At 40.8% G+C, this 18,064-nt stretch overlaps 3 protein-coding genes across 6 annotated transcripts; 2 read left to right on the forward strand and 1 right to left on the reverse strand.

The window, feature by feature from the left end:
- Nucleotides 1–1,211: 1,211 nt before the first annotated feature.
- Nucleotides 1,212–4,669, reverse strand: ccdc32 (coiled-coil domain containing 32). Its single transcript, XM_066684129.1, has 4 exons — nucleotides 4,525–4,669; nucleotides 4,113–4,360; nucleotides 3,418–3,571; nucleotides 1,212–2,529 (listed from the first exon to the last, which is right to left on the reverse strand). The coding sequence occupies exons 2-4, from the start codon at nucleotides 4,336–4,338 to the stop codon at nucleotides 2,349–2,351; spliced, it is 561 nt and encodes a 186-aa protein (XP_066540226.1). The 5' UTR covers nucleotides 4,339–4,360; nucleotides 4,525–4,669; the 3' UTR covers nucleotides 1,212–2,348.
- A 452-nt stretch (nucleotides 4,670–5,121) lies between these two features.
- Nucleotides 5,122–12,435, forward strand: pcmtl (l-isoaspartyl protein carboxyl methyltransferase, like). Of its 4 annotated transcripts, XM_066673933.1 has the most exons (10): nucleotides 5,291–5,386; nucleotides 5,626–5,676; nucleotides 7,278–7,412; nucleotides 7,521–7,625; nucleotides 7,734–7,765; nucleotides 8,822–8,926; nucleotides 9,155–9,275; nucleotides 9,625–9,710; nucleotides 10,394–10,563; nucleotides 10,863–12,435. In XM_066673933.1, the coding sequence occupies exons 3-10, from the start codon at nucleotides 7,295–7,297 to the stop codon at nucleotides 10,897–10,899; spliced, it is 774 nt and encodes a 257-aa protein (XP_066530030.1). In that variant the 5' UTR covers nucleotides 5,291–5,386; nucleotides 5,626–5,676; nucleotides 7,278–7,294; the 3' UTR covers nucleotides 10,900–12,435. The 4 variants fall into 4 exon arrangements, with proteins under 4 accessions (XP_066530037.1, XP_066530046.1, XP_066530020.1 ...); XM_066673940.1 differs by lacking the exons at nucleotides 5,291–5,386; nucleotides 5,626–5,676 and adding an exon at nucleotides 5,122–5,196; XM_066673949.1 differs by lacking the exon at nucleotides 5,626–5,676 and having other exon boundaries at nucleotides 5,251–5,386; nucleotides 10,827–12,435.
- A 452-nt stretch (nucleotides 12,436–12,887) lies between these two features.
- Nucleotides 12,888–17,937, forward strand: rpusd2 (RNA pseudouridine synthase domain containing 2). Its single transcript, XM_066684140.1, has 3 exons — nucleotides 12,888–13,603; nucleotides 15,717–16,013; nucleotides 16,974–17,937. Exons 1-3 carry the CDS (start codon nucleotides 12,989–12,991, stop codon nucleotides 17,787–17,789), a joined length of 1,728 nt encoding a protein of 575 aa, XP_066540237.1. The 5' UTR covers nucleotides 12,888–12,988; the 3' UTR covers nucleotides 17,790–17,937.
- Nucleotides 17,938–18,064: the final 127 nt, after the last annotated feature.

The raw sequence follows: 18,064 nt of genomic DNA on the forward strand, positions 1-18,064 counted from the left end.
GAGTGAGGAGCAAACCTCTGGAATATTTACACACACACACACATGCTGAGTCTGTTATTCAACACATTTTATAAAAAAAGAGCCACAGCTAAGCAAAACGTGGTGGTAAGGGCATTAAAAATAATCAGTATTCAGGGGCTTCAGTTATGCCACAGAAGTAAGGGGCTCGTTTGTTGACTCATGCTTCATTAATGGGTGTAGTTTTGAAAAAGCAAACTTGTGTGAAAATTGAAGGTTTTTAAATAGTGTGTCCATGCTACAAAGACTGAATAGCACTCATATAACTGTATTCGTGTGTTATTCGCCATTTTAGTGCCGCAAATGCCCTGAAAAGAAGTAAATTCAGACACAAAACATCGGATCGATGTGTAGCCCAATTATAGCCGCCTGTCAGCCCGCCAAAATCTCAGGCGTCGTCTCATACATATTCAACAACACTGACATCTGCTGGCTGTGTGTGGACAAGACAGAGGCGTTTGTATGCAGTTTGTACCGCCACAAATGTCAAGACAAGACCCAATTAGACCCAAAGTTTATTGTCGCTTCTTTCCTTCTCCTAGAATACAAATTAAACTGAATTACAGAGAACAACACGGTTGAAAATATGGCCTATTATTGGACCAGCAGGTCTATAGATTTATCACAAACTATGTCCAAACGTTTGTAGACGGCCCTTGTCCTCAGAGAATTTAACTATATTAGCTGTACCTACTGTGAACACATACATTTAATCGTATTTGGGTCCACTTGTCTAAGCTAGCCAAGAATGATAAGGAACTGGGTAGGCAACATTCACCACATTTCAGATGAGGTGGAATGGAATAGTCCCCTCCAGGGTGTATTCCCGCCTTGCGCCCAATGATTCCAGGTAGGCTCTGGACCCACGGCGACCCTGAACTAGATAAGCGCTTACAGATAATGAATGAATGGAGTGGATTATCGGATCCAGAACTAATCCAACATCAGTACACCTCTCTAATGTTCTTATGAGAGAATGCCTCTCATGTGAAGAGTGGTTGTCCACAAGTGTCTCACCGTGTCAGTGTGTATTGGTACACAGTGTAGGATGAGTGTTAAAACGTGAGCATCTGTTAACACACTCACTTCATGGAACGAGATATAAAATAAAATGTAGTCAAAAAGACTTGGCCAAGAGGCTACCCAGGCATACAGTTGGCTCAACTTTGGGCCTGTAGACCTGCATCACATCTAGTTCTGGACTGTATTTTTCTTTCAGCATAAAATATTATTTTAAATATTTAGGTTTTGATTCTGTTAGGGATTTTCACATTTACACAGCATGTTTTTTCATCAGTTCCTGAAGAGAGTGGAGCTCAGTTAAGGGCAAAAGAAAAACACAAGGGCCTAATGTTTTCCAAGTTGTTTTATATAACCGAGCGCTGGGTTGTTCTCTAGGGCAGTGGTCCTCAAGGCCCCCAGTCAGCCCATATTCATGCTTGAAACTAACTCCCAGCACAGAGCTAGAACTGCGTGCTGGGACCAGCTAGAGGACCACTGACCTAGAGGAAGGTTGGAGTTTCTTCTTAATATGAAATAAATCAGATACAGAACCATATGTGAACATTGGTCATATTTTATACATTTGTGCATTAGAGAAACAAAAGTAGTAGTGACAACGATAAGAGTGTCCAGTAACCAGTCCATTGATTCAAGTTGCTCAGACAAACATTGGACTAAATAATAAAGGGTCAAGCTTCCAAAGCAGTTGGATACAACATATGTCCAAAACTGTCCAGACATCAAATTAGGGAATTTAGCTCCCTTTGGTGTGTAGTTATAACTGACACAGGCATTTAAGCAGATAAATGTGAGCCAAACGCTGTGTTGGGTAGAGTAGTCTAAAGCACTCTCTGAAGTGGTGGAACACCACCCAGTATTTCTGGGATGATTTGAAGTGGTGTCTATGATCCAGAACTAATCAACCAGCATCAGTACTTGACCTTACCAATGGCTGAATAGAACACATAAATCCACCATTTTGTAGAGACTGTTGTTGCAGCAGGGGAGCAAACTCTTTATTAATACCTCTGAAGTTAGGAGACTGTATCTACAAACGTTTGGACATATAGAGTAAACATGATGTCAAAAATGTTTTGTTAAAACACATATCAGGATCTGAGAACCAAGCTCAAAGTCCAGTTCAACTTGTATGTATTGAAACAATTGGTTCCTCTGAAGAGATTCAGTGCTGTCCTTCAAGGAGGCTAAACAGTCGCCGTATGCAGTAGCTCACTGGGGACACAGAGCTAAAGGACGTACTCAATCTCTGATTCTGTCTCAGCGGCCTGCTGGTCATTACGGTGTCCTGGTGGTGAATGATGTGGAATTTATTTCTCAGGGCTGGAGCTTTCTTCCTCGTCTGGCTCTTCTGCTGGATGAGCTCTGCTGGAGGAGTGCTGAGTAGCCACTCTCTCGCTGCCCTGTGATGGCAGAAGGAGGTACTCCAGCTCTTCTGCGCTGATGGCCACCCGCTCAGGGGACAGCCAGCGCTTCAGCTGCTCCAGAGCACTGCCAACACCAAATAAGAGAGAACATTCAGTTTTTAAAAAGAAGAACATAGAATGAGACAGAAAAACTTGCAGCTACAGATGTGTGTTTATAACAGTAGTCTCTTTTTATATGTGCCCCATGCCTACACAGAAGCACATTATGAAAAGAATTTTACATATAGGAATTGAACATATATTACAAATTCTAGTGCCCTGTTCCTGTGCATAGATGATACATAGATGCCCCCCTTTTACCCTGTTCTCCAATGGTTACGGCCCTCAAAGGGTACCACCAAAGAGCAAGTGTTATTTGGGGGCTGGATCTTTCTCAGCGCTGCAGTGACACTGACAATGTTAGCGTGTGTTCGGCTGGTACGAGTGGATCAGACACAGCAGTGGTGAGAATAAACCAACACCCAAATAATAACAGTGGGGATCTTGACCATTGATGACCAGGGTAAATAGGGGCTAACAAAGTTTGCAGAGCAACAGATGGACTACAGTCGAACGACAAAGGGCATGTGTAAAGTGTTTAAACAAGGAGGTGGCTTTAAGGTTATGGTTGATTGATGTCTAGTCTGAAGCCAAAGAGTAAAGAGAAAGGTGACCGTTTTGGAGATAACCAAATAAATCTTCTCCCAACAGCAACAATATATAATTATGGTTCTATTTACAGCTTGTAGTAAGGTTGAGTAAAGGACGCTGTACATGCAACATTGGCTGAAGTGGGTAAGTCACTAGTTAAGTTTACTCAGTTACAGGTACGCAAGGACCACTTACCCTTTCCTCAGCGTCTTCTAATGACAATATTGCACAAGAAGGGGTTGGTACATCTTTATAGACTGCATTTCTAGATGCTGAACATGAATAGAAGTACTTTAGAGTTTCATTTTGTCACTCCACTTACCTTTGATCTAGATCTCCTTCTTGGAATAGCTCTGAAGTCTGGGCATCGTGGAGAAACCTATCCCAGCACTCCTTCTTGGCCTGTGACAAGGAACGGAGCATTTCTCTTGACGTGACTTCATTTGACTGTCCTTTAATTCTCTTCAAGCGGTTTTCTGCCAAGTAAAGTAAACGTAAACTAAGTGGTAATTCAAACTCCAGGAATTCAAACTTCAAAACAAAGCCATTTAGAGTACAGTAGTTTGATTCTTAAATGTTCTGTTTCAGTGAAATGACTTGGAGTTGAAGGCTAAATCAGAACTGTTCACATTATACCTCTAGTACCTATCATCACCATTTTAAAGAGGTAGTCTTGGTGTAAGCTTCTCTACAAATAATAAGTTAATAATAAATTACTTTGAATGATTTTCCTTGATATTCTCTGGATGCGGGCCACTTCTGGCAAAGATTCACCTCGGCTGGCAAACTGGATTTAAACCAAAAGAGGCCCACATGTTAAAAATGCTCATTTGGCCACAGAGCATAAAACAGATCTGGCCAAAAGTCTGCCAAAAAGTGACTTATGTGGCCCATGGCCCTGATTTGTTGTTTCTGTGTCTCTCATTAGGCAAATGGGAACAGTCTCTGCAACGGAGCAAATGCCAAACCAAGCCCAGAATTACTTGAGCTTTATTCAGTAAAATATAAATTCAGTACCCAAACTGGCGATGTAAATTTCAGAGTCTGCCATTGGCTCCCATGGGCTAGAAGAAGAGAACGTCAGGTTCTGGTTGTTGTTGGTCTCTTGAGACATAGGTTGGAATGAATCTGTAAACTGTTCATCAATTGGTCCTTGATCCTTAGCCTCAGGAAGATTAGAGCAGATCTCAGACCAGAGATCTCCACTGGACCTGGTCTCGACACTCTCAGGATCCTCGATCATCTTTGGGCTGGGTTTAAATCGACTGAGGAAACAAATATGTTTTAAAAACACATACAGGGTTTTAAACCAAAGGAGAGAAATGGCTGAGCTTAGTGGGGTTTGCTAACTACAGCTATTGCACACTATCTCTGGAGAACGCGAAAAAGACACGTAAAAGTAGTAGCATTGTACGATTTTCACTCTTACCTTAAAATTCACTTGATTCTCACGTTAAATATATTAAACGAAAGGCAAATATGCCTGTGTTATGTTCATAGCAAGCAGGCTATCCCGGGGTAAACAGATAAGAAACGCCAGGGCTGGGAGTCGATACCTAAAATGAATCGATTCCTCGATTGCAAGTATATAAGTATTGTGAGTAGACTCCAAAGGTTTGTGCTCCACACAGCCTGGTTTGAGATTGCCTTTTAAAAAAAAAACATACACAATTCACATATCATATCAATAATCTAGCTATGTTTTACTGTAAACAACCTGGAAATTCCCTGTGCCAAACGCTAACGGAAGAAATTACACATTTTAGCCGCCCCAGTTAGCAAGCACAGCTAATTTAAATATCGTTAGCGCTCTGAGTGTCTATACTAAGACAAAATATATTTACAGTATTTTAAATACATAGTATATTCGTAAACTCCTCGATGAATCAGCTCTATCGATTCCCCTCTCATGAATCGACTCATCCGCTGTGATACTTCGGAGGAGTGCAGAAGGCGGGGTTACATGGATGATGTAATTTGATAGGAGAAATTAGATTGGATAATCTTCGTGTCAGTCAACGCGTCCGCGACTCTGATTGAGCCAGGCTTGTTCCGCGAGGTGCTCTTCCGTGTATACGTTCATCAGCTCAGTTGCCTTCAGGTTGGTGGTTATATGGGAAATGGGACGTTTCAAGTTAATGTCACAACAGAAAACACGTGCAAACTATTTAAACCTCAGGGAACAGAAATGCGGACAATGAGCAGAGTACGCGTCCTGTTGGTCATGTTTTCATGCTGCAGAAATACGACTGAGCCTCAAATGACTCCTCTTCCCTACAAAGTGTACTAAGGTAGTTATGAATTCCTGGGTTTTACATTTAAGCCGTGCTCACCGTGTCGAGTAAGCAGGTGTACACATACGGCTAAAGAACGTTTGGCTCTTTATGTGATATGCTATGCTCGGTTTGTCTGCAGAAGCCATTAACCTCAATTCTTAGGTCGTGCACTAAGTAGGCAGTGAGGATAGATTTGAGATGCAGCCCCAGTGTTTGTGAATGCGTTCATGGATAGTAACGTCTTTCTCGCCTAGGATTCTCTGCAAATACCGGGACAACTAAAGCAGCCTAGAGTTCGCTGCATGGTATGTTTTGGTTTTCCGAAGCTCATAGAAATTTAATTCGAGTCATTTGTTTTTCTAGAGTGTTTTTCAGCTCCGATATCATACGCCACAATGTCGCGTCTTCTAGACATAGGCCAAAGAAGAAAGAGGAGTTGAACTGCGGACTGAGTGTAGAACTCAGGAGTAGTTTGAGCTCCAGCACAGTTTAGGATGGATCCGTGTGTGATCCACTCAGGAGAATTAACTATCCAACCTTTCTATAACTATAGAATACCCACATCTTAAACACTACCTGAAACAAGTTCACAAGCCAGCTGTCCACTTCACACATGTGAGAAAGACCACGCAAGACTATTTTGGCATTTGTCACAAGTGTCCTCGATAATGCAGTTTTGGAGAAGCAGTCATATATGTGGGTCTTAGACTCGTGGATAACCACCTGGGTTTGAAAAATGACATAAAATGTGACATTTGCTATGTTTCATGCAACATTTTATATGACCCTTCCTAATAAAGGACAGCATGCTTTTCTTTAGAGCCTGAAACGAAATAGACGTTTTATATTCAGAGAGGATATGTGCATCATATCCTATAAAAACAACATGCAATTCATGAATATAACAGTGGTCATAACACGTATCACAGTCCAAAGAAGCATCATTTTCCATATAGCAGTTTCCAGTAATTTTGTTCTAAATATTATTAAAATGAATTACTTTAAAATAGCACTGTCATCATTAACTCAGCAAATTGTGCAATTAATTAATGATGTTTATATTAATTATGTTTCTTTTTTTTAACTGATCAACAGTCTTACATAAAGCTTAAATTGTTGTGGTGTGGGGCGGCACGGTGGCGCAGCAGGTAGCTCCGGGTGACTGTCTGTGAGGAGTTGGTGTGTTCTCCCTGTGTCCGTGTGGGTTTCCTCCGGGTGCTCCATAGTCCAAAAACACACTTTGGTTGGTGGATTGCCGACTCAAAAGTGTCCGTAGGTGTGAATGTGTGTGTGTGTTGCCCTGTGAAGGACTGGCGCCCCCTCCAGGGTGTATTCCCATCTTGCGCCCAATGATTCCAGGTAGGCTCTGGACCCACCGCGACCCTGAACTGGATAAGGGTTACAGATAATGAATGAATGTTGTGGTGTGGAGCTCTGATGTTGCAGGTAGGCTGTTAAACCTGGCTCATTCTTTCGGCCACACAGGTGCACTTAAACCTCTCCACACCTTCTCTGTGTGTTATCACATGGAGAATACATTTTGTTCAGTGCACAAACACATTTTTCTGACTTTGAAAAGATTACATTTGTCAAGTCCAGTAATGAGCATTTAAGCCAGAGGGGCATTGCGTCCCACCCCTTGCTCCATATAATACTCATTTAGTGCATTATCTATATTTCTACACTGCCCTGTAATAAACATTAGTAACTGTGTTGAATTACTATACTACCTTTCCTAGAGATGTGTGGATGCTGAAATTGTGAACAAATTTCAGTGTCTGATCATTTTCATGTACCTATCTGCTAAAAATGATAAACAGATATTTAGCAAATGTATAATGTAATATTAGCAAACAACATAATAAAATAAGCCATTTAAAAACATTTATTCGGAAATGTGATGCAGGTGGCCCTCTCCAGGAAATGCAGTCTGTCCTCAGGCTAGCTGCAGTGGCGGTCCCTATGGGTTTGCTGCTCTCCAGGACAATGGCATGGATTTCTAGTGGCAAAACACATTCAGAACTGATTACTCGCTTGCGAGGTAAATATTAGACTGTAGTCAACATGAAAGTATGACGTTATGCCCATATTAAATTAGGGTAACTTCTACAGAGTACTAAGCATGGACTTCTACCATTTGTTATGGCAGATCATGGAGTTATTCAGAGTGATCGAGTGTTTGAAGCCATGCTAGCCACAGATCGGGGGGTCTATTCCAAAGACTACCCCTATGCAGATTCTCCTCAGTACATAGGTGAGTTATAATGTACATATGTCCACGGACAAACTTAAAATAAAAATGTACAAATACACATTAATGTTCTCACAAGTTTCCATTCACAACTCTCCTAATTCTTCACAGGATACAAGGCCACTATTAGTGCTCCTCATATGGTAAGTAAACAGTGGTTTGAATTAGCGTTTGGAATGCTAATGCTAATATTACAATCCTAAATTTTGTCACTTAATCAATATTTTTAAAATGTTTATAGCTTTCATTATCATTTGTATTAAATATAGCTATAGATGTGTATGCATTTTTGACACGGATGGATTTTAATATTATGTTATAATGGTAATATTACAATATAAACAAATAATATTATAAAAGTAAGTAGTGACATTCGATACTACTATTATTTTTCACACAAAATAATTATACATCTAGTTTTTAGAAAATAAAAGTAATTTCACAGTATTTGTTTTTGTATTTATATACAAAACAATACTTTTATTCAAGCACCACGCTTATTGCGAATATGAATTATTTTACGTTATTTATTAATAATAATCTTATTATTACTTAAGGCCTAATGGTTAGAGAAGAGGGATTAGCCTGAAAGGTTGTGGTTCCATTTCCACGACCGACAGGATAATTGGGGGCAGTGGGAGTGAAGGATACTCCCTCAATCCACAGCTGAGCTGCCTTTGAACAAGGCACCGAACCCACAACTGCTCCCCGGGTGCTGGGGTTGGCTGCTCACTGTTGTGGATGTGTGTTCACAGCCCCGAGTGCACTAGTGTGTGTGTGGGTTCACTGCCACAAATAGGTTAAATGTGGAAGACACAGTTTGTTGTACGTTGTACAATGACAAATAATTGCACATTAAAAACATAAAGACTTTTGCACAGTACTGTATATTACCGAGCAATACATACATGCTAATAGTGCTCCTGAGGGAAGAGACCTTTTTCTGTGTGTGTGTAAATCCTGCCTCATAATTAAGTTACTGTAGAATGAGGTTGGAAATTCCAGTGGGAATATCATTTTTTTTTTTACAACTGATCTGAACCATCAGGGCCCTTAAGCTTTAGACAAGATGCTGATAGTTTCTTCAGAAGGTGTGTAGTCTTAATTAACACACAGCTCCAGGTTCCTGTGGTTGTGGGTTTGAGTCCCGCTGACTACCAGACTTCGTGAGGTTGTGATAATGCTGTTTTCCTTGGTAGCATGCACATGCTTTGGAGATTCTGAGTGACAAGTTAACTGAAGGGGCATCAGCACTGGATGTTGGCTCAGGAAGCGGATATCTCACCGCTTGCTTTGCTAGATTGGTGAGTCTCTTGAACACTCCTAGTAACGTGATGTTCTATAGCACAGTGGTGATAACTGTGTATTGTTTCATAAATAAAACGTGAAATAATATTCTTACAATACAAAGTTTACATTTAATGATTACAATAAAACCAGGTTAGATTTGTGTTTCAGTTTTGACTCTACACAGCATTTACTACAGGTACCAAATACCATTTTATAAATTTGTCTTTATCTTCAATATACAGGTAGGACCCACTGGAAGGGTGGTGGGAATTGAACACATAGATGAACTAGTGCAAGCCTCAGTGAAAAATGTCCAAGCTGATGACCCAGACCTGCTGACCTCTGGGAGGATCAAGTTAGTGGGTAATGCATTTAAGAACTGAGTAAAATTAAAAGTAATTAAAAAAAACTCCATTTAATTTAATCCACTTAATTCCATATTTGGAATAGATAATATATACTAGCAAGACTGTATTGAATAAAATGATTGTTGAGAATATTATTGTCCAACCATTGTATACGTATATTTGTACCTCAAACACCGTAAGAATCACAGTTAGCTAATTAATTCGCTAAATCCTCAGTAATCCATTCATCAGAACAAAAGTACAAGCACAGTAAATATGAATTAATTTACGTACATGTGCAGTACTCACCTAAGCTAAGAAAAAATGTTTTCTCGGTCTAATGCCAGCTGTGCTCCTTTTCCCAGTGGGTGATGGCCGGTTAGGTTATCCAGATGGGGCTCCATATGATGCCATTCATGTTGGGGCAGCAGCACCAACGATCCCCAAAGCGGTAGGCGCTAAAGAAGGGTGTGCCAGTTGTGCAATCTGAGACTATATATATATATATAAAATATATATTTTAACTGCTTGGAGAGTATAAAATCACTAGTTAGAATGTCAGCTGTGCTGCATAAAGAGCCAGTACAATGAAAATCTAATGTTTATTCTTGTTATGTCAGTATTATTATTATTTTTTTGAGCCTAAAAATGTATCATGAAGGTAATAAGGTGTCAATATACCATGACTAAGCATTACCCTTTGAAACTGCAGTGTATCAATGACAGTCCCAAAAACACAGATTTAGACAGCCAGGGTTTCTGATGTCATAAACCTTAATGAACCAAGCCCATCAACTTGCAGTGGGGGGTGGAGGGATGGATGGAGATAAAGGTGGAGAGTAATTGCATATCCATAGATCTGCGTGTACTGAATGAACATAAATGTATAGTGCATAATCTAAGCCCATTTTAAGGCAGTTGTTTTCTTGGAAGTAAACTTGTAATTCTGTTTTAGGGGTTTAATCAATGATAAGAGAGTAAACACCACTGTCAAGGTTAACTAGGGTAAAGTCAGCAGCTAACGGTGGCAGTTCTTCAGTTTCACGTATAATGACAGGTCTCTGTTGTTCTGCAGGTCACTTGTTATTAACACGTTCTGAACGTTTAAAAAAGAAATTCTGTATGTGTAATTAGCTACTGGAGCAGTTGAAGCCTGGTGGAAGACTGGTCCTGCCTGTAGGTCCAGAGGGTGGGAGCCAAGTTCTAGAGCAGTACGATCGGCAGAGTGATGGCACCTTTCTCAAGAAGGGACTCATGGGTGTGGTCTACGTTCCTCTGACAGACAAACACCGCCAGTGGCCAGGGTATGTCAAGATCAGGCAAATACAGCACTGATTAGAAATGTACTGTTTACTGTATGGTATATGTGAAAAGGGAGCCACTAAAACCCCACAGTGCATTCAGAAAGCCAAACTTTATTCATGTATAACAACATATTAACCACCCTAACACAAATCCCATAAGAAGGTGGAACCGATCCCAGGAAAATGAACAGCTCCAAACTATAATAACCTTGATTCCTCTTATTGTGTGAGTGTGTGAATGTTGGATTTGTTTCTCTCCCCAGCGGTGAGCTCTGATTGCAGTATGGTTGCCCCTGCAGGAGGTGGCTCTGGTGTTGCAGTGCGGCGAACACTTAGGAAAGTGTGCAGACCTCCTCTCTCCTCACTCCTCTCGTCTCAACCTGCTGCTTAGCAACACAGCTGCCAGCCCCATCCAGCCTCTCCTGCATCCTGTTTACTGATGGAAAACAGGATCTCAGAGTTAGGCATTGACAGATCTTACTTAATCTGTTCTCATTTGTTATACACCATATTTGTTCTATAGTCAACAAGACCTTTTTGTGAGAAAGGGGAAATCGTTTTCAAAGGAATTTACTATGTATTAATATACGCTATCCAGTAATATTACTATCATTTTGGCATTTATGTTCTCTCTGAGTAAAAATCACATGCTCCATCAGCTGCATTGACTCTCAGCCAATAAGATACAAACTAATGCTCTCAAAAATTAAGCACATCCTCATCCCACCTTACCACTCTGGGCTCCTTCAGCCCTTCACACCCACTTGAGCGCTCAGGTCCAGCAAAACAGCTCAGTAGGCCTCTAAGACCATACTGACGTCAGTTGGAATGATCTGGCCCATAGACTTTGGACGCCCTTCCCTCAAAACTTGGGTGACTGTTCTTCCCTGTCTTTGTTCAAGATTCGTCTTCATGCAATACTCTCACTTCTCTTATTCATGGCCTTGCTTCTGTTTGTTAAATATAATTAAACTTTCAGTGTGAGGAATGGAAGGAAATATTTGTATAATTACTATTGTCATGATTAATCACAATAAATGCTGAAAGATAATTTTCTGATTAATCTGGATGACACATTTTCATTAGGAATAATGTCAAACTTCTTTTGCTGTTAGACTCCTAGTGATTTAGATGTCTGGGCTTAACTCTGCATCATTTTTTATCACACCAGACCAAAGCACAGTCTGTGGTATTTGCCTTATGTAAGACTAAATCTCAAACTTGGCCCTTCTCCCTATATAAAGCTCTGAGTGATGAAGTGTCTTCCAAATGGAGAGCTGTAAGTCCTGGGGGCTATTCCACAAAGAGGTATTTCCAGTATGAACAGAGCAGAGCTTACCTATTGGGACAGTCCTCAACTTTGGGCTTAAGTTAGCTGACTTAAAATTGCTTTGTGGAATAGCCCCCAGTAAGGAACATTGCACATGTTGATGAATCCCAAATTGCTCATTATTAACTATGTAGTGTTTGGGGAGACATTATTAAATGTATTTATTATGTTATACATGAGTAGTGAGCCATTTGAGATTTGGCCATATTAAAGCTGGAGTAAACACCAAGTTTAAGCTAGTTTTTGAAAATATCAGGTCCAAATTAAATGACTGAATAGGGTTTATTATTATTATTATTATTATTATTATTATTATTATTATTAACAGTTCTGTGTTCACTGATTAATGCTTCTCTTATTGGATTGTGTTTGATATATTGATTTCTATTTGATTATTTCAACAGAAATATAACAAAAATGATTTACTAATAAGTTACCTACTCCAGCTTTAAATGAAATTGTTGGACATGAAACGGTTTATGTGAGAAACTGATTTCTGTTATGTTTAACTGGTGCGTAACTTAACACTTTCCATTAAACATAAAAACAATAAAGATGGTTGTGTTATTACTATTCTGTAATTCACTCATTCTCGTGTAAATTTAATGAGTATAGAAAATAGCCTCGGTCCTCTCATAATTATGACTGACTATATTATTTGTGACTAGATATCATAATTATGGATTATTATCTCAAAATGAAGACTCAATTATTAATATTTTCATGATAATGACCTGCTATCCCATATCATCTATGATTCAGTGTGTGATAATTATGAGGATATCATAATGGCTCTTGCTATCTCCATTATGATTAATAATGACAAAAAAATGACTGGCATTCTATTTCAAATATGATTAAAAATGTCACAGTTATGATTTATCCCAATTACTAATTATCACATGATCATTACATGTATAATAACAATGGAAATTACAAATTTATGAATTGCTATGTCAGTTGTTATTGTGCCAGTTCAGCGCGAAGCTGTTACGTCATCAGAGTTGGCCAGCTTCAGAAAGCATGTGTTGTAGTTGATGGAGGAGTAGTCAGTGGGTGTTGTAGTTTGTACTGGTGCTGACAGGCCTGTGGTGAATGTTAGGAGCGTTTAAAACCCTCCTGACCCCCTGCGCGCTCGGTAGAAGTCGGAGTGTTAGTTCGGGTAATGTCCCGGGCGGCGGCCTGCGGCTGTGTGCAGATCTCGGTATAAAAAGAAGCACCGAGAGAGTCCTCCACCTTTTCCCCGAGCGGAGCTCACACGGCGTCAGCGCAGCGCTGAGAGAGATGAGCGGAGAAGAAGAGACCGCGACCCCGGAGAGAGGAGAGGAGGAGAAAGGCGCGGTGAAACGGAAGAGCGAGGAACCCCCGGAGCACCACAGAGAGCCCCGCGGGAAGAAGAGGAGAACCGGCGGCGGGAAACCGGCCGAAAGATACGTACCGCCTCCTCAGAAACGAAATCCCAGGGTCAGCTTCAGCCAGGAACACTTCACTGAAACCTCGTACTACTTCGAGGGAGGACTCCGAAAGGTTTATCCGTATTATTTTGATTTTACAACATACTGTAAGGGCCGCTGGGTCGGTAAAACGCTGCTCGAAGTTTTCAACAGTGAGTTTCGAGCAGAGCCCTTGGACTATTACAAGAAAGCGGTAAAAGAGGGACGGATACGACTCAACGAAACCCCCGTAGACGACCTTAACATAACTCTGAAGGTGAGGAGGGCTCGGACATAAGGCCATAAATCTTTAGACACATGCACACTCAATTACCTCAGACATGAATGGTAGTAACAGGTAGTTTGCCCACCTTTGCTGCAGTTTCTACTTCTAACTGGTTTTTACAGGCTTTAGACTAGACGTCGGAACATTGCTGTGAAAATTTGTCTTTAACCTCATCACAAACATGACAGAGTTCAGTCATGGACTGTCAGTTGGACTGTCAAAAAGTCCTCTCCAACTCATCCGTTGCTCCACAGTTAGGTGCTGGTGGGCTTCATACCCTTCTAGTCGACGCTTGTTATTGAACTTGGCAACCACAGGCTCACGTGCAGCTGCTCCACACATTGCCATTCAGTCTGTCTGTACATGGTCTGTGATTATGATTACACACTGTAGTCCATCTATTGCTCTCCATATTGACCCCTTTCACTTTCTTCTTCAATGCTCAGAATGGTCAATGATTCCAGACTGGGCTTTTTGAATACAAACTGGATTCCAAAAAAGTTGGGACACTAAACAAATTGTGAATAAAAACTGAATGCAATGATGTGGAGGTGCCAACATCTAATTTTTTATTCAGAATAGAACACAAATCACAGATCAGAAGTTTAAACTGAGAGAATGTATAATTTTAAGGGATAAATATGTTGTTTCAAAATTTCATGGCGTCAACAAATCCCCCAAAAAATTTTAACACTGTGTGTCATCCCCCCTTCTTCTTACAACACTCAACAGACATCTGGGGACAGAGGAGACCAGTTTCTCAAGTTTAGAAATAGGAATGCTCTCCCATTCATGTCTAATACAGGCCTCTAACTGTTCAATCGTCTTGGCCCTTCTTTGTCGCACCTTCCTCTTTATGATGCGCCAAATGTTCTCTATAGGTGAAAGATCTGGACTGCAGGCTGCCATTTCAGTACCCGGATCCTTCTCCTACGTAGCCATGATGTTGTGATTGCTGCAGAATGTGGTCTGGCATTATCTTGTTGAAAAATGCAGGGTCTTCCCTGAAAGAGATGACGTCTAGATGGGAGCATATGTTGTTCTAGAACCTGAACATAGTTCTCTGCATTAATGGTGCCTTTCCAGACATGCAAGCTGCCCATGCCACAAGCACTCATGCAACCCAATACCATCAGTGATGCAGGCTTCTGAATGGAGCATTGATAACAACTTGGGTTATCCTTGTCCTCTCTGGTCCGGATGACATGGCATCCCAGTGTTCCATAAAGAACTTCAAATCGTGACTCATCTGACCACAGAACAGTCTTCCTTTTTGCCACACTCCATTTTAAAAGACCCCTGGCCCAGTGCAAACGTCTGAGCTTGTGGAGCTTGCTTAGAAATGGCTTCCTCTTTGCACTGTAGAGTTCAGCTGGCAACAGTGGATGGCACGGTGGATTGTGTTCACTGACAATGCTTTCTGGAAGTATTCCTGAGCCCATTCTGTTATTTCCTTGACAGTGGCATTCCTGTTTGAGGTGCAGTGACGTTTAAGGGCCTGGAGATCACCAGTATCCAGTAGAGTTTTACGGCCTTGACCCTTACGCACAGCAATTGTTCCATATTCTCTGAATCTTTTGATGATGTTATGCACGGTTGATGATGATAACTTAAAAGTCTTTGCTATTTTACGCTGGGTAACACCATTCTGGTATCGCTGCACTATCTTTCTGCACAACAATGGTGGAATTGGTGATCCTCTTACCATCTTGGCTTCAGAGAGACACTCTGAGAAGCTCTTTTTATACCCAGTCATGTTGTCAATTCACCTAATTAGTGTTAATTGGTCTTCCAGCTGTTCATTATATGCTCTACTTCCTTTTTCCAGCCACTTATTGCTACTTGTCCCAACTTTTTGGGATTTGTTGACACTGTGAAATTTTGAATTAACGTATTTTTTTTGTAACGTGTTACATTTACTCAGATTAAACTTTTGATCCGTCATCCATGTTCTATTGCGAATAAAATATTGACATTTGCCATCTCCACATCATTGCATTCAGTTTTTATTCACAATTTGTTTAGTGTCCCAACTTTTTTAGAATCCGGTTTGTACAATCAGTTGTAGGATTTTAACTGTCATCTCGTTTTTTTTCCCCTGTAGAACAATGACTTTATGAGGAACACAGTCCATCGTCATGAGCCGCCTGTAGTCGGTAGGCCATTGGAGGTGTTGGTGGATGATGGTGAAGTGGTAGTGGTGGACAAGCCAGCATCTCTACCTGTGCATCCCTGTGGACGCTATCGCCACAACACCGTCATCTTTATTCTGGGGAAGGAGAGAGGCCTCTGTGGCCTTCACACAGTGCACCGTCTGGACCGCCTCACCTCCGGAGTTCTTATGTTCGCCCGGACTCTTGAGGTGTCCAAGAAACTGGACCAGATGGTTCGGGAGAGACAGGTGAGACCAACACTGTCAGTCAAGCTGAATTAGCCCAATTAACTTGATTATGTTTCTACACACATTAGTGTAAAATGTACGCATGACTATTAAATGTTTTTAAATGCATAATCAGAGCTTTTTGAACTTAGGCTTCGGCTACGGTTTCTTGTTTCATAAATCACACATGACCTGATGAAAATGTCTAAAATTTTTATAACCTTAATTATTTTACCAAATTTGGCCATGACTTCCTCACATAATGTACTCGTTACTGAGCCTGGTATATTAGCAGGTTTATTTAGTAATGTAAACACATTGTAGCTACTTTAGGGTTCAGAAGCTAGATTACATTATATTTATGATGAAATATGTATTATCATAGTTAACTCTCGGACACTTCCTCCTCTTTCTGTCTCTCGCTTTCTAACGTTGTAATTTTTATTTTCTCAATTAAAGTTTATTTCCAAAGCTAAAACTGTCCCAGAAACATTTAGGCATCAAATTAAGATATTGTTATTAAAACATTATTAAAACTACACTATGTTAGTGGGTGGAACGGTGGCGATTGTGTTTGTAATAAATATGTGGTTTGTCACATATCTTTACATACTGAAAATATCTACCCTATACCCAGAAAAGCATATTGTGACATAATATCATCCATGTGGTGGTAGCAGTGGCCTAAAGTTTAAAAAAAGCTGGCTTGGGATCGGAAGGTTTCCAGTTTGATCATTGGGGGCAGTAGAGTGAAGTTCCCTTGAGCAAAACACCTGACCCAAAGTGCTCCCCAGGTGCTGGGATGGCTGCCTGCTGCTCCAGGTGTGTGTGCGCTCACTGCCCCTAGTGCACTTCTGTGTCTTCACTGCCAAGGCACAGCTTAGTTCCCTCTTGGTTGAAAACAGAATGTATATAAACCAAAACTATATTAGTCACAATATTTGACACTGCTGCTAAAGTTTTTACTTTTTTTTTGTACAGCTGGAAAAAGAGTATGTGTGTCGTGTGGATGGGGAGTTTCCAGATGGTGAGGTGGTATGTGAAGAACCTATATTGGTGGTCTCCTTCAAAGTGGGCCTCTGCAGGGTGGATCCTAAAGGTAAAGAATGTCGCACAGTTTTCCAGAAGCTCAGCTACAACGGACGTTCTAGTGTGGTGCGCTGTCTTCCACTCACGGGGCGCACTCACCAGATCCGGGTTCACCTCCAGTTCCTGGGCTTCCCCATCCTTAATGACCCCATTTATGGGTCTTCAGCATGGGGCCCAAACAGGGGCAAAGGAGGTCTGATGGGGATCAATGATGATGAACTGCTAGAAGCACTTCTTCAGGAGTATCGTTCCAAGGAGAGTTTGCACCTTTTGGATATTCCCGATGAAGTCATATCATTTAAGTGTGGCCCAAATGCTGGCACGAGTGATAATACACCAGATAAATGTGAACCAGCTGGGCAAGCAGAATCTGAAAGCGCTGTCTGCGAAACCCATTCCTGTAAACTGCAAGTAGCACCATTACAGGATGAGGGTTCTGAACCAAACACCTCTTCAAATGGCATTGAAGCAGAAACAAATGGTGCACAGACAGAGGAGAGCAGTTCTCACTCTGGAGAATCACCCAGAACCGCAAGTGCTCCCAAATTTGCCAAAGATCGTTTGTGTGGGGAGTGTAAAATTGTGCGACCAGACCCTACAGAGAAGGAACTGGTCATGTATTTGCATGCTTTGTGCTACAAAGGACCTGACTTTGAATATTCCACACAGTTGCCTGACTGGGCTAAAGAAGACTGGGTTCAAGATTAAAATCCTCTTGGCGTTTCCACACTTGCTCAAAGTCGTAAAAGTAAAAATTACTTTGACATTTCTTTTATTTAAGAAATGGTTTTGCTTTATATTAAATATTTTTGAAGTTTCAAGGTTTGGAAGTACAAAACAACCAGATTAAATGGGAATACACATTTTGAGTGTGGAGTCATTTCTTTCTAAAAAAAAAAAAAAAAAAAAACTTTAGATGTTCTGCATACACATCAGGCATATTCATCTGACCAAAACAAAGTCCTGTTTTCAATAAAATATTT

The sequence above is a fragment of the Hoplias malabaricus genome, chromosome 1 (assembly GCF_029633855.1).
Source record: "Hoplias malabaricus isolate fHopMal1 chromosome 1, fHopMal1.hap1, whole genome shotgun sequence".
NCBI lineage: Eukaryota > Metazoa > Chordata > Actinopteri > Characiformes > Erythrinidae > Hoplias > Hoplias malabaricus.